The sequence below is a fragment of the Zingiber officinale genome, chromosome 3B, assembly GCF_018446385.1.
Source record: "Zingiber officinale cultivar Zhangliang chromosome 3B, Zo_v1.1, whole genome shotgun sequence".
Lineage (NCBI taxonomy): Eukaryota > Viridiplantae > Streptophyta > Magnoliopsida > Zingiberales > Zingiberaceae > Zingiber > Zingiber officinale.
In genome coordinates, this window is record NC_055991.1 from 83270802 (window position 1) to 83287092 (window position 16291).

At 38.4% G+C, this 16291-nt stretch overlaps 1 protein-coding gene and 1 long non-coding RNA gene across 3 annotated transcripts; one reads left to right on the plus strand and one right to left on the minus strand.

The window, feature by feature from the left end:
• Positions 1-10271: 10271 nt before the first annotated feature.
• Positions 10272-12356, minus strand: LOC121968405 (short-chain dehydrogenase TIC 32 B, chloroplastic-like). The gene is made up of 8 exons (XM_042518792.1): positions 12197-12356; positions 11852-12083; positions 11675-11754; positions 11450-11603; positions 11294-11372; positions 11134-11218; positions 11005-11051; positions 10272-10593 (listed from the first exon to the last, which is right to left on the minus strand). The coding sequence occupies exons 1-8, from the start codon at positions 12315-12317 to the stop codon at positions 10435-10437; spliced, it is 957 nt and encodes a 318-aa protein (XP_042374726.1). The 5' UTR covers positions 12318-12356; the 3' UTR covers positions 10272-10434.
• A 1000-nt stretch (positions 12357-13356) lies between these two features.
• LOC122056662 lies at positions 13357-15911 on the plus strand. 2 transcript variants are annotated; one of them, XR_006133348.1, is made up of 3 exons: positions 13357-14134; positions 14226-14322; positions 15742-15911. It is a non-coding gene; the product is annotated as an uncharacterized LOC122056662 (long non-coding RNA). The 2 variants fall into 2 exon arrangements; XR_006133349.1 differs by having other exon boundaries at positions 13357-14124.
• The last annotated feature ends 380 nt before the right edge of the window (positions 15912-16291 follow it).

A 16291-nucleotide genomic window follows, 5' to 3' on the forward strand; every position in this document is an offset into this window, starting at 1 on the left:
CATAGCCTCATAAATATAGCCCATTGCAAGTTTTCTTTCCCATCAACCAGTCTCGAACACGGACTTAAGGGTTATATATCTTTAAAATATGCACAACACTGCTCCAAAATCTAAGTGTCATGATGATTTTACCTACCTTATTCCCTTCCGCTTCTTTTGCCCATTACTCTCTGTTCAATCCTTTGAAATGAACATTTTCTTAAATTTTGCTTTTGTAGGTGCATCCTTTCAAGAGTGAGAAAAGCAATAGCAAATCTTGTGACACCCACCCAACAAAGCTCTTTTTGTCTTGTGAATTACCTCAACATATTTACCATGCCTGGGTGAACATAAATGTAAGCATTCACACTCATTGCCTTCTTCAATGTTGCTTTAAAATCAGGCAATTTCCCAATATCATCTAAGATCAAGTTGACGCAGTGAGAGCACAAGGAGTCCAATACAAGTGTGACCTTTTTGCTTCTAATAATTTTTCTACAAAAGAAGTTAGAAAACTGGATAAGTTTAACATATATAAGAAAAAGCATATTGATAAGAAAGAATTAAATAGATTTTTACCAGCAAGCACATTGTTACTTGCACTATCCGTAACAACTTGAACAACATTTGCTTCTCCTGCACGCTCCACAAATCTCCAGTCTTTGCATAGTTAGAAGCATCAATCAATTTGACGAAAACTAAACCTTTAGGAGAATTCACTAAAAAATTAATCAATGTCCTCTGCCTTTTATCTGTCCACCCATATGCCATCAAACTACAACCATACTTGACCCATTCTGTTTCACACGACTTAATGTAATCATTTGTCACACTATCAATAGTCTTTTTAGAAAAGGAATCCGCACCTCATGATAACTAGGTCCTTTTAGACCTATACCATATTGGCCTACCAAGTCCAACATCTTTTTGAAGCTTGAATAGAAACATCATTAAAAGGAATTGCCGCATCATACATCCACTCAGTTATGGTCATACAAGCTTTTTCTCTCAATTCTTTCTTGTATGCCTCATTTATCTAGTTTGCCTCTCTTTACCCTTTCTAGTTTCAACATTTTTTTTTGCACATTAGGAGCAAAATACATATCTATTGGACCTATTTTTCTTGGCTTTTTTGCATATTCACTGATCTAGAACTTGTACTTTACTTATATGCAGCATAGCTTTAGCTCCAATATCATCCATATCAATATCATCACCAAGAGGGTCTACATCCTCAAAGTCTAATATCGCAAGTTTAGAAAGATTACTTTTCTCCGTCTTTTTCTCCATGAAATTTTTAATTTCTTTACGTACATGTGGCAGATATCTTTTGCAAGTCATAATATTTCAAAATCCCCCAACAAGATGTTGTTTTGCACGATAGGTACCCCTTTTGTAACTTTTTGATAAAAGTTACAAATCAAATCATTTTTGTTATTCGGATTAACTCTTTGAAAATAATTCCATGCTAGATATTTTGATATATATGTTGGAGTATTACTACTATCTTCTATGATAATTAAACAAGAAAATAGCCTAAAAAATCAAAATAAAATAAAATCAACACTGTACCAGTAATAGAAAAGCACTGTACCAGCAATAGAAAAACTGGAAAACACAAAAAGAAAAACAGAATAAAAAATTGAAAAAATAGGACAAAAAAAATAAAAGAAAATAGGACAACAGCACGAACAGAACTAAAAATACAGCAAAAATGGACTGCACAGCAAGAATACTCTACTAGTAATAGAAAAATTGGAAAAAACAAAAAGAAAAACAAGATAAAAAATATGAAAAAAATAAATTAAAAATCGGACAGTAGCACGAACAGGATCAAAAATACAGTAAAAACGGACAACACAGCAAGAACACCGTACCAGTAGAAAAACTAGAAAAAAAAAAAAAGAAAAATAGGATAAAAAATAGAAAAAAGGGAAAAAAAAACAAATGAAAACCCGGACAGTAGCACAAATAAGAAAAAATGGTAAACATGACAAAAAAATACAGCAAAAATGGACAACAAAGCATGATCACAACTTGTAAAAATGGAAAAATAGGGGTAAAAAAAATTAGACAGCAGCAAGAACACAAAAGCAACTCAATGAGAAGAAAAAAACAAAAAAGAAGAAGAAAAGAAGATACCAGAGCACAGAGAAGAAAAGAAGAAGAAGAAATGAAGAAAAAGTGAAAACGAAGAAGAGAAAAAGAAGAAGAAAAGAAATAAAGAAGAAGAAGAGAAGAAGAAGATAACAGAAGAAAAAGGAAGAAGAGAGGAAGAAGAAGTGAAGAACATAAAAAGAAAAAAAAAAGAAGGAAAAAACACATACATGGGCAAAGGCCACGGTGGACGAAAATGGCTCGGGTTTAGGTTTCTTTTTCTTGCATTCTTTTCTTCTTCCCTTTTATCCTTTTCTTCTTCTTCTTGTGTTCTCTTCTTCCCTTCTTGCGTTCTTTTTTTCTCCGTGCCCTAATTTCAAGCTAAATTTGTTTGAAATGTTTTTTTTTTGTAAGAATCCAGAAATTGTTCACGATCGTGCCCGTGATCGAAGGTACCCTAGGCGTGCGCCTGGCAAACATCGCCCGCCTCGTGTGGGAAAAAGCGTTTTCCCAGCCTCTTGTGTGACTGATGCCTCGGGTGCGCCTTTAACAACACAACCCTTCCATCATGCTCATTAGGTTTAATCTCCCTAACTTACAAATTGAGTCTTTATTGATCCACTCGTTGGATATATGTGAATGGAAAAGATGTGAAAAGGAAAAAGACTCCATTGTAAATGTGACTTTAGTCTCACATTAAGAGTTTCAAGGAATATTTGTTGGTTTATATTGATTTACAAGCATTGTAGTTGTGAACAAATGCATGAGGAGAGACTCTTTCTCATGTGTGGGCTCGCAGGGAGTGCAAATCCAGAGTCTGGATTGCAACCAAGTTGATTCGTGTGCGAGCATGACCTGTGCGCGTCGAATGCCTAACCGACTAGGGCAAAATTTGCCTAAGTGGAATAACAAACATTAATCTTCGATTAATGAAGGATCTATAACTAGGGTTGTAAACAAACTGAGCCGAGCATAAAATGAACCGAGCCTTTGAAATGATTATTCAAATTTGGCTTGGTTTATTTTTTATAAGCTTGGCTTGAGTTTGGTTCGTTTCGATGTTATCGAGCTCTCAATTCAAGTTTTTTTTGATTATTTGAAACTTTTACTTGTTTGATTGGTTATTGAGCTTAATAATTCAAACTTATTTGTTTATTTTATTTATTTAGTATATTGATAAGAGTTTTATTAATGCATATGGTTCGTGAACATTGTTTACGAATATTAACGAGTTGAACGCATATGTGTTCAAGCTTGTTTGTTTAAATTAATGAGTTATTCAAGCTTGTTTATTTAATTGATCTTGTGTATATTGAACGAACATAAACAAGCTCTTACCAAGTTAAACATCCAAGTTTGTACACAAACGTTTGGTTCATTTATAACCCTATCTATAATTGTTGAGTGAAACGGATGACCATTGATGGTCGACAATTAACGTTTCGCGCTCGGTGAGTAATAGTGATAAATGGTCACTACTGAAAAGTAAAAATAACAAAGCTTTTCCTCCACCTTCTTTCCCCCAAATCTTCTTTCCGCCGTACATTTTCACTCGGTGGTTTACTCGTGATAGCAATTAGGTATTTTCTTAGTTTGCCACGAACAACCAGTGCTTTATTGTGTACGTGGTTCTACTATTATATCATTGAAAAATGGACGCCCATCAAAACCTGGGAGCACAACAAGAGGAGGATGAATCTATTTTAAGGAAACTACATTACGTAACCTCGACAACTCTTTCTTCTAACTCGGTCACTCGAACTCGGTAGGATTACTTGGCTCGACTGACTCGACAGTCGACAACTTGGTACTCGGTGACTCGACACGCGACGACTCGGCACTCGAAACTTGGCAGTTTGTGACTCGGCTCTACTCGGTAGTCGGCTGACTTGATGGTTAACTAGCTCGGCATTCAACACTCAGCAGACTCGACACATGACACTCGGTAGTCGGCAACCCGAACTCTTTCTTCTAACTCAGTACTCGAGTAACTCGGTAGCTCGTCCAACTCAGTGACTTAGTAGTTGGCTGACATGACACTTGGGTGACTCGGCAATCAGCACTCGACACTCGACAATCGATAGTCAACCATTTAAGACACCCCAGTTTTTCAGCCAGCTCAGCCGTCCAAGCAGCTCTTTCTTCTCTGCTTGACAGCCTAAGATTATCAGCTCAAGTCACTCAACAGATAAGTTGAAGTTGAATTTTGATTTCAATTCAGCAATTTCCATAATATCTCCAGCAACGAAGAATTGTTCAACAATTTTAAAACAGATTCATTTCTGTTGAGATTACCACGAAGAGTGTTGAGGTGCAACAAACTCAATGCGTAACGATCCCCTCTGCCTGATTGGAAATATTTCAATCAACCACCAGGAAAGTCAGAGAAGTTCAATGGGTTAAACTTCGAGCGATGGCAATAGAATATGCTCTTCTACCTAACCATACTGAATTTGGCCCGGTTCTGGACCAAAGAACCTCCTAAGCATGCTGAAGATACTCATGATGTCAACGCATGGACTCATTCTGAGTTTCTATGCTGAAACTACATCCTCAACTGCCTTACCGACTTGTTGTATGTTATGTATAACATAAAAAGAATGACTAATGAGTTGTGGGAGTCTCTGGATAAGAAGTACAAAACGGAGGATGTAGGGGCAAGGAGTTTATCATGAGTTGATTCCTGGACTACAAGATGGTCGACTCTAAGACTATGATTAGTCAAGTCTAGGAGCTTCAGATGATCCTGTATGTGATTTACGCGGAAGGTATGGTTCTTAGTCAAACATTCGAGGTGGCTGCTATCATTCAGAAGTCGCCTCACTACTAGAAGGACTTCAAGAACTGCCTGAAACACAAGAGGAAGGAGATGAACGTGAAAAAACTCATTATTAGACTTCGAATTCACGAAGACAACAAGAGTTCCGAGAGAAAGTTGTTCTCTCAAGCTATTGTGAAAGCCAACGTGGTTTAGTATGGTCAAAACTCGAAATGGAAGAATCCAAAGTCTTTCAAGATGAAACCCAAAGGAGGCATAAGCAAAGAAATGTTCTCTAGCAAGTGCTTCAACTTTAAACGAATCAGTCACATCTTCGGAGTGCAAAAAATTGAACGATAAGCCATTCTTCGAACTAAACCTGGTGGGTTCAAACCCCCAGTAATGGTGGATTGATACCGGTGCCGCCAGACATATATGTTACAACAAGGAGTTGCCCCACAACTTTGAAAAATCAAAGATGAGAAAAAATTATTCATGGGGAACTCAGCAATCTCAGACATCATAGGCCAAGGAAAAGTTGTGTGAAAGATGACTTTGGACAAGGAGTTGACTCTCAACAATGTGTTGTATGTTCCATAGATTCAAAAGAATCTAGTATTTGGATCACCATTAAGCAAGCATGACTTCCACATTATTTTTGAGTCAGACAGAGTTGTTTTATCTAAAAATGATGTATTTTTATGAAAGAATTATGTAATCGACGGGTTATTCAAGCTTAGTGTAATAGCTATTAGGCCTAGAGTCAATAAAATTGAAAACTCTTCCGTTTATATGCTTAAGTCTTCATGCTTGTGGCATGGTAGAACAGGACATGTTAACTACGATGTGTTGCGTAGATTAATTAACATGCAAAACATATCTACATTTCAACGTGATCTGAGACACAAGTGTGAGATTTGTATTGAAGAAAAAATGACAAGATTATCCTTTCATTATGTTGAAAGAAGCAACTAACCACTTGCCTAATTCACATCGACGTGTGACCTAAAAGGTATACCGACACGAGTGAGAATAAGTACTTTATCACTTTTGTAAATGATAATACAAAATACTGATATGTATATCTTCTCAAAAGTAAGGATGAAGGTATAGAAAAATTTATTTTCCATAAAAATAAGGCTGAAAATCAACTTAATGAAAAGATTATGGTAGTTTGAAGTGACCGAGGCAGTGAATATGTATCATTGTTCGCTAAGTTGTGTTTTGAACATGGGATCAAGTACGAAACAATAACTCCTTATACTCCTCAACAAAATGGAATTACTGAGTCAAAGAATCTCACTCTAAAAAAATGATGAATGTTTTTCTATTGAGGTCTAGACTACCATAATTAATATGGGAAAGCTATGAGCCATGTTAACAACTAATTACCTTTTAAATAAGGTTATCTGAAAGAAAATAGATAAGAGCACTTATGAGTTGTAGAATGAAAGACAATCGTTCTACAAATATTTATGAATGTGGGGGTGTCTTACCAAATCTTTGGTGTCTGATCTAAAAAGGATTAAGATAAGATCAAAAACTGTTGATTTCATATTTATTAGATATACATATAACAACAGTGCGTATCGATTTTTTATGTATGAGTTACAAATACCGGATATATACCATAACTTGATAATAAAATTGAGAAATGTGGCATTCTTCGAGCATGTATTTTTATATAAAATTTGAGAGGAAGCAAGTTTCTCAGGATGAATATTTGAAACACAAGAGGTAGAAGAAGATAATGAACCAATTGAGGTTGAACTCAGATAAAGTAAAAGCGCTCGGGTGGAAAAATCTTATGTAACGGATTTTACCACTTTCATATTGGAAAGTGAGCTCCAAAGTTACTCAGAAATAATAAGCTTTTATGATGGACCTCACTAGAATAGACAATTGCATCTGAGATAGACTCTATTTTCCAAAATCATACTTGAGAACTTGATAAGTATAAGGCTAGATTGAGAATTAAAGGTTACCGACAACGAAAAAGCCTTGATCACTTTGATACATATTCTCTGGTGTCAAGAATAACTTCTATTAGAGTATTGTTGACTGTTACCGCTCTATAGAATCATAAAATACATCAGATGGATGTAAAGATAGTCTTTCTAAATGAGAATTTAGAAGAGGAAATCTACATAGAGCAACTTGAAGAGTTTTCTATACCAAGGCAAAAAAACAAGGTTTGTAGATTGGTGAAGTCGTTATACGACTTGCAACAAGCACCAAAGCAATGTCATGAAGGAATGTGAATTCAAAATCAATAAATGTAATAAATGTGTTTAAATGAAAGTCGAGAATGACTATGTCATCTTATGCCTATATGTAAATGACATACTTATTATTAGAAGTAATGATCAGATAATTAAATCTACTAAAGACACGTTGAACTTAAGATTTGATATGAAAGATATGGGCGTAGCTGATGTGCTTCTAAGAATCAAAATTCTAATAGCATAAGGAGTTGTTCTTAGTCACTTCTATTACGTGGACAAAATTTTTAAGAAATTCACCAAGGGTGATAGTGTGTTGGCTTGAACACCGATAGATACGAGTCAACATTTATCGAAAAAACGATGAGAAAGTATTTCTCAAATAGAGTATTCTCAAGTGATTGGAAGTCTTATATACTTGATGAGTTATACACGACCAGACTTTGCCAACACGATAAGTAAACTGAATAAATACACGAGTAATCTCGGTGTTGAGTATTGAAAAGGGATAACGAGAATACTGAGATCCTTGAGATGTACTCGTAAATATGGGTTGTACTATACAAAATATTCTGCTATGATTAAATGATACAGTAATGTGAATTGGATATTTGACATGAAAGACTCTAAGTCTATAAGTGGATATGAATTCACTTTGGGAAATGCAGTCATTCGTGGAAATCTTCTAAGCAAACCGTCATAACTAGATCAACGATGGCATCTGAGTTTGTAACCCTTGACAAATGTAGTGAAGAGGCATAATGACTATGACAATTTTTAGAAAATGTTTCTAGATGGCAGAAACCTATGTCAGCAATTTGCATGCATTGTGATAGTCAATCAACAATTGATCGGGCACTGAGTCATCTGTATAATGGTAAGTCTAGACTTATACGTCATAGACACAATACCATTAGACAACTACTATCAACGGGAGTTATCACTGTTAACTATGTGAAGTCAAAGGATAACCTAGTGGATCCGCTAACCAAACGGTTAAATCGAGAGTTAGTTACAAGCTCATCATGAGGGATGAATTTGATGCCGATGGAAAATGTTGTGCAAAGGAAACCTAACTTAACTGAACCAACTAAGTGGGGAAACTATCCAATGAAAGGATGGAGGTTTTTTAATGATCCAGTGGAGTAATGTGGAATACTCTTAAGAAATCACCTATGTGAGAAAGAAGTAAGAGTGCTTCGAAGAGAATTGGAGGCATAATTCTTAAATCTCTGAGAGAACTAAGCGTGTTCATCGTACGAACACACTCATGAGAACTGAGTTGTATCAGAAAGAGTCCTAGTGAGATATGTCAATGCTTACACAGAAAGTAGAATAGTTCAAGGACATCGTATTTACTGTCTGCCAGTAAGTAAACATATCTTCACAAGGAAAGATTTAAAGGGTAAAATCTACATGACTTATACTAGACTTGATTGTTGAATGCTATCACATATCTTGTTTCCATTCATATGGAGGATTATTGGATATATGTGAATAGAAAGAGGTGGAGAGAAAAGAGGTTCCATTGTGAATGGAACTTTAGTTCACATTGGGTGTTTCAAGGCATATTGATTGGTTTATATTGATTTACAAGCATTGTAGTTGTGAACAAATGCATGGGGAGAGACTTTTTCTTATATGTGGGTCCACAAGGGGTGCAAATCCAGAGCCTAGATTGTATTGTACCAAGTTGAAGTGCGAGCACAACCTGCATGCGTCGAATGTCAGACTGATCAGGGCAAAATTTGCCCAAGTGGAACAACCAGCATTTTGCTACGTAAATCATTTTTTGCTATTGCTTAGATGTTGTAATGGATGCATTAATCGTTGATTAATGAAGGATCCGTAACCATCGAGTGAAATGGATGACCATTGATGGTCGACAGCTAACATTTCGAGCTCAGCGAGTAATGGCGATAAATGGTAATTAATTAACCATTGAATGCTGCCCTGGGTTTAAGCTCCTATATAAGGAGGCTACGACTACAAGTAAAGAATAGATTACTCAAAAAACAGAAATAACAAAGATTTTTCTCCACCTTCTTTCCCCCAAATCTTCTCTCTGCCGTGCATTTTCGCTCGATGGTTTACTTGTGATAGCAATCAGGTATTGTCTCAATTCGCCACAAACAACTAATGCTTGGTTGTGTATGTGGTTTTGCCATTATATCCCGGAAACGAATGTCCGTCATAACCTCAAAGCACAATCAGAGGAGGACGAATCTATTTTAAGGAAACTACATCATGCAGACCTTAACTACTCTTTCTTTCAACTCGGCCACTCGGACTTGGCAGGAGTACTTGGCTCGGCTAAGCTCAATTGACTCGACAGTAGGCAACTCGATAGTGGGCTACTCGGCTCTTGGCTGACTTAGCAGTTAGCGACTCGACACTCTTTCTTCCGACTCGACACTCTTTCTTTCAACTCGGCACTTGGGTGACTCGGCAACTCGACCAACTTAGTGACTCGACAGCCGACTGACTCGACACTCGGGTGACTCGACAGCTCGTCCAACTCAGTCAATCAACAATTGGCTAACTTGGCAGTTGGTTGACTTGATAGTAGGCACTCGACATGCAGTAGTCGACCATACAAGGTAGCCCAATTTTTCATCCAACTCAGTCATCCCAAGTAGTTCTTCCTTCCCTGCGTGGCAACTTGAGATTATCAGCTCAAGTCACTAAACAGATATGTTGAAGTTGAATTTTGATTTCAATTCAACAATTTTCATAATATCTCCATAACATCGTCCAACACCATCTTGTAAAGTAGTTCAGACTTCTTTACACACTTCAAGTTCTGCTGGTATCTTCAGTTTGGGTTTGAGGGAGAGTCGAGGAATTGGAACTATATTCCTTTATCATTTCAAATATCAACTTCTGACTTTTGTCCAGAACACTGACCATACCATCCAAATCTTACAATTATTATGACTGTTACATCTTATTCTTTTATTAGTGAGGCTATCTTCTATTTTGTTTGAGCTGGACAATGAGAGAAATTTAACAAAGTATCTAATTGAAGCATATCTAGATGTTAGTAAAAAAGTTCATAACCTATTCAAAGCATTAATGGCATATTAAACCATTTTGATAAATAATCCTCATTCTGAAAGAGTTGATTTATCATGGCTGTGGATTATGGAAAAACAGAGCTACCAACAATTGGCATACCTCTGAAAATAGTAAGATGCAAAGTAAATCCTTTGGTGTAAAGCTATTTCTGCTATCATAGATTATTCATAGAAGCTTTAAATCCACATGATACTGGCATTGTTAGGAAGCTAAGCATCCATCTCGACAAATTCCAATATCAAATAGTAAGATTGATACAGTATAGAGAATTTCATGAAGCAAGTGGTGGGACTGTTTTATTTAACTAACTAGCTTTTCACTGAAATCCCAAAGCTTTTTTGCTAATGCTTCGTCTCTGGCCAGGCTTGATGGCTTCTCCTCATTGCAATCAGCAAAATACTTCCCAGTCACTCCCTTCATATTTGGATGTAGTGCAACATAGCATGAAGTTGCTGCTCCCTGTCGATTATGCAAGGTACACATTGCTTAGGCTAATTTTTTGCTGAACTATAGGTACTAACATCTTATTTCAATAGTAGATAAAACTTATATGAATCAATCTGCTTTAAAAGGTGTAAAAGTATTGCAATTTTATAAGGTGTAAAAGTATTTGTAAAAATCAATCTGCTTTAAAATTAATGATGCACAAGGCATATGAAAAAGCTCTTTTCACTAGATATTCACTGAAAGGGACTTTCATATAAGTTTTATCCATTGTAGCTTAGCTAGTTAACAAAACACCTAAGAGATGGTCTCAAATGTTGGTAAGACACCACAGAGGCATCATCATCGTAGCAATTGTATCGTGTTCAATTCATTTGATGGTCAAATAAATTATGTATAGAACCATTAATTAGCAAGTCTGCAAACCTGAGGTATACTCTTCCATAAGACACTGGTAAAAGCTCTTAGCATAGCTGCAGGCAAAGGCAAATTGAGTTTAGATTACTGGAAGATACTTGTTTTAAAATCGCCAAATAAAAGGACTAAAGAACACACTTATGAATGCGACGGAGTGTCTCATCAAGTTTGTTCGGATCAGACCAGGATGGATAGAGTTTGCTGTGATATTTGCACCTTCCTCCTGTTTGCAAGAAGTGCCATATTGGATGCTAAACTGCTAGTCGAGCAACTTAAAACCATACCCAAAACTATGTACCTTTAAACGCCTAGCGAGTTCGTTAGAGTGCAATATGTTTGCCAATTTGGATTGCCCATATGCAAATATATCGTTGTATCTGAAAGTGAATGGTACAAGATAGACCAATCAACTAAACTGGAAAGTAATATTTTCAGTATAACAAAGTTTCCTTACGCATTCTTGTCGTTGAGTTTGTCGAACTTAATTCCTTCTAGGTAAGGACCAATGTGAGCTATCGATGATAGATTCATAATTCGACCCTCAATTCCCGTAGTCTCTGCTGTGCTTTTCATTCTCTCCAGCAGAAGATTTGTCAGCAAGAAGTGACCTGAAATGAAAAGGCAATTCACAAATCTATCCATTAGGAACTCTTGTGATGAAGGTGAAGAAGCTACATACCTAGATGATTCGTAGCGAATTGCATCTCAATTCCGTCCTCGGAGAGTTGGAAAGGACAGTACATGACACCAGCATTGTTTCTGAAAGCAAACCAGAGCAGAAAAGTTAGATACCCCCGGAAACAAATGTGACATGGAATGGATTACTACTCAATGAGTAGAAGAACCATGCAGCTACATTAAGATGTTGAGTGGTAGATCTTGCGAAAGGAATTGATCGGCGAACGATCGAACGGAATTGAGCGAGCTGAGTTCTAGCTGTGAGACATCAACTCTGGCAGCCGGAGTGTTCTGCACAATTTGCTTCTGCACAGCTTTGGCAGCGTCCATGTTCCTTGCTCCAATGATGACATGGGCTCCTCGGAGAGCCATGACTCTTGCTGTCTCTGCTCCGAGACCACTGCTCCCACCTGGATGGCATGAGACGAGATCCAAGTTATCAAAACTAGATTTTTGCCAGAAATAGTTACTGACTTATGCCGTAAAGTAACTTAAAGTATAAAAAGATCAGTGGAGGAAGTACCAGTGATGATGACGGTGTGGCGGGAGGCATCGACGCCGGCAGTGACTTGCTCGGCTGTGGAAGCAGAACCGAATCCGCTCGGGCCAGGAAGGCCGATGATGGTCCGGAGGAGCGTGGCCATGCCGGAGGAGCTTCCACTGATGACTTCAATTGGAAAGGAGATGTGATATTTGTAGAAGGCCTTCGCTTGGAGGGGCCTTCAATTGGACTCTTAAGCCTTCTGTTGACTTAGATTTCTAGCTTGTCATGTTGCTGTTGACTTTTAGGGTTATGAATTGAATCAACCGTCAATAGGTGAATTTAGATCATAAATTCTATAGAGTATCGAATTTTTGTGAAAATGTTTGACAATTAAATTGGATCGAAAATGCCGTCCACTTTTGTATTCCCACCATTTTTCTCCTACTATTTGTCTGAGTTAAAAAAGCAAGGTCAAACTAGTTGATCGGAGAAGGTTCATTTTCCCAGTCAAATGGAAGCTTCTTCTGTGGTGGTGGAAAAGTAGTAGTTCCATGTACACACTTCATAATATCCTGCCATTTTAATATCTTATCTCATGGAATCTCTCGTGGCCAAACAAATACAAGACCAGCTTTACATTATGAAAAATTTCATTTTTACTCCTTAAATTTATGTTCGTTTTCATAATGTGCTTATACTTTCAAAATTGTTAAAATATTTCGGACATTTTATTAGAAATTGATGCGGTGGTAAAAGAGGCAGACCAAAGACGAGTCAAAGGTAAGAAATGTGGTTGACGTGGAGGTCAAGGTCAAGACGGTCAAAGGTAGAAAATCGATAAACCATCGAAGTTGGTCGAGCGGGTGGCAACGGGCCAAGCGGCCCGGAGGCCCATCCGAGCGGATCGCTCATCCGAGTGGGATAACTATATAGAGAACATCATATACTCATAACAAACTAAATAGAGACTAACCTGCCCAAACTACCTATGTAAAATACTATAACCCAATACTAAGGTTAAATGGACGAATAACTTTAACGAATTTTTTCGAAATTTTTAAAAACTTTATGGAAATTTTTCGGAACTCGTAAGACGAGTTTAAGGGGATCAATTACAGGGCCACGGGAAAACATGTTTAGACTACCCCATTGAACGAGGAAAAATTTTATTTTTCTTTTCCTTTTTCTTTTCTTTTTCTTCTGTCGTCGCCGGCCCGTGCTCGACTTCTCTTCTCTTCTCCTTCTTCCTCCTCGAGTCCTAGTTTCCCTTCGTCTCCTCCCCTCCCTCTCCCAGACGCCGGTTATTCTTCCCCTTCCCCGCGAGTACAAAGACTCACCACCTCTCCCCTTCTCCCGAGCTTTGCCCTAGCCTCTCTGCAGTCCGCCGCCATCGAACGGAGCAACGCTGGCCACCAGATCTCTCCGGCGTGCCCTAGATTGGGTCCATAGTCGTCGAACCCTAAGCCATCGACATCGTCTCCTTATCTTCCTCCGATCACAGCCGATGCCGACGCCCTTCCTCTCACGATCTCTCTCTCTCTCTCTCTCGCACGCACGAAGTCGCCCCCTCTCAGCCGATCGTCGGTCGCCCGCTCCTGTTGCCAACTAACGGCGACCTTCCCCTTCGCTGGAGACTAGATCGGTGACGCAGCCGACCCTTTGCTCAGTCGCGTGCCCTAGCCTCCAACCTTGTGCCCTACCCTCCATATCCGACGCCGGAAAGGGGCTTGCTACACTGATCTTCGCCAGGGCAGGCCGCGACCAGCACCACGGCGACCACGAGTTGCCACCATCGACTCACGACCAATCGTCGCAGCCACGTCCGAGTCCTAGTTGGTTAGAGTTGATCGTGAGTGGTTTTTCCAGACAGTTGCTTTCTTCTTCAGTGCTCTGGTATTGATCTACTGACGGCAACCTATTCCTTGTTACCGTTAGGCCTAGCCGTCGGAGAGGGAACAACCAATTGGGTAAGATTTGGTTAGTATCAGGTTAATAGGGATCATATTTCATGTTTTATTGGATGTTGAGATTGTTATGTGACCCAGCATTTTTGTCCTTTGCTCACCAGGGGTATCCGATTGCTGTATTCCAATCTGATAGTGTTGTCTCTTGGTTTCCAGCAGCTACCCTTCTCCGGCAGTAACATCCCTGGCTGTGAGTTTGAGGTATGATATTTAAATTAGGTTGAATTAAGTTTTGGTAGTTGAGTGAAACATGGATTGTCACTAGAATTGATTTAAGTATAGATTTAATGCTAAATGGAATAATTAGGGTTAAGGAAGCTAACCCTAGTTGATCGTTGAGTTATATTTAATTAGGGTTAAAAGGTTGGATCTAATCTAAGCTTCGAGTTAGATCCGGTTTATTTAATTAATCGAGATCAACGAATAAAATTAGGGTTTCCTGGTTAACAGAAATTTGGATTAAGCTATGGATATTAGCGAGCATGGCTTAATTATATGTATGTTGTTACAAGGCTTTGATTCGAGACGAGCGTCTCGACGTGGGGTCTATTTCGGAGACGATCTCCACTTTTTGAGGCGGGTACCTTAACTTATCTCTTTTAATAATGTCATGTTGATATGCTTAGTAGATTATAACCTCTAGTAATAATTATGTTCGTCTTTGTTTCGGTATGCCACTACATGATACTTGTTGCATGTTTTCATCTGTTTTGTATTTATGATTTATTATTACCCATGATTATTTATGGTTGTATTGGTAGTGGCATACCATGCCTTATGATATATCGGACTAGACATTTACCATATCTGACACGTGTACCCAGATTTCCTTATTTAATCCATGTATTTTCTTTGGGTACATATTTTATGGACATAGATATGAGCAGGATCTTCATGCTTAGTGTCATGTACCATCTTGTATGATTGCATGCTGAGCGATTGGTAGCCCCATTATTGTTGAGCTCATCGCCAGTTACATGGATCTGCACACACAACTACTCATGGGTTAGTGGTATATCAGGCAAGGTGTGTGGCAGTTTGCTCTATCAGTGCTCCGCTGGTCCACTCATGGGTAGCGTGCCACAACGTGATAGTACGTCAGAGATCTCTCCTCTGAACTGTCTTAGGGAGATGAGAGCATTGCGCTCCCCCACTTATGATTTGGGGTAGGAGGATAAGTGTACTCCGACTGCATCCTGTGCACTCGGTCACTCATCAGGAGCAGTGACGGCAGAGTGCACAGTTGGCATAGCCCTACTCACTCGATCTCACCATCGTGTGTGAGATGGCTGACTGCGTCAGGGGTGACCATGTCATTTGCATCATATGCATGATTGCATTTATTGCTTGTGTTTGCTGCACTTTGTTTACTGCATATTTGGTGGATGCATATGATTGACATGCATACAAGAGACATGATATTTTCGGTTTGACGACCTTACTATTCTGATAGCAGGTCCTGGTGAGTACAGTTCTTTTCAGCCTTTTATGTTTTGCATTTCCAGCTTTTGTCTAGGAGACTGTACTCCATGATTATTACTATTAGTTATAGTTTACTATGCATATCAACTTGGTATCCACTGAGTGTTGGACTCACCCCGTTGATATTATCTATTTTAGGTTGAGGCCGTCAGGAGGTTCCAGTCGCTAGTCCTCACTTCGCGTCGCGTCAGTTTTCTACTCTTTAGTCTTTTGGTTCCTTGTTACATTTTATATATATGTGATGTGTATGATTTGTACTCGAGGAATTTTTATCGAGCTTTGGGTTTACTACTTATTTTTCGTTGCGATGGTTTCTCTTTTGTGTTTTTCCTTTTCTGTTGTAGTAGTGAAGTTGGTGGTTTTCAAATAAACTGCGTGGTTGTGTAGCCAGCCAGAGGTTGATTTATTATTAACTGCGTGGATTGTTTAGTTATGTTTATTATTATTGTTTCGGCCGTGTTGGCTGAGGTTTGTGTGGCCCAGAGGGTCTTGTAGTAAAGTTTTATATTGTCACCCGTACAGGGGAGATGTTGTCGATATTTCTTTTGACAGGGACTACATGGGGCGTGACAATATTTATTTGGTATCAGAGCTAGGTTGGCGTGTTCTGTTTTTTGTGTTTTAGATTTTCAAGTTAATCTGATACTAATATTTTTTGTATCAAAGCAGGTTTACGATGCTTGTTTTT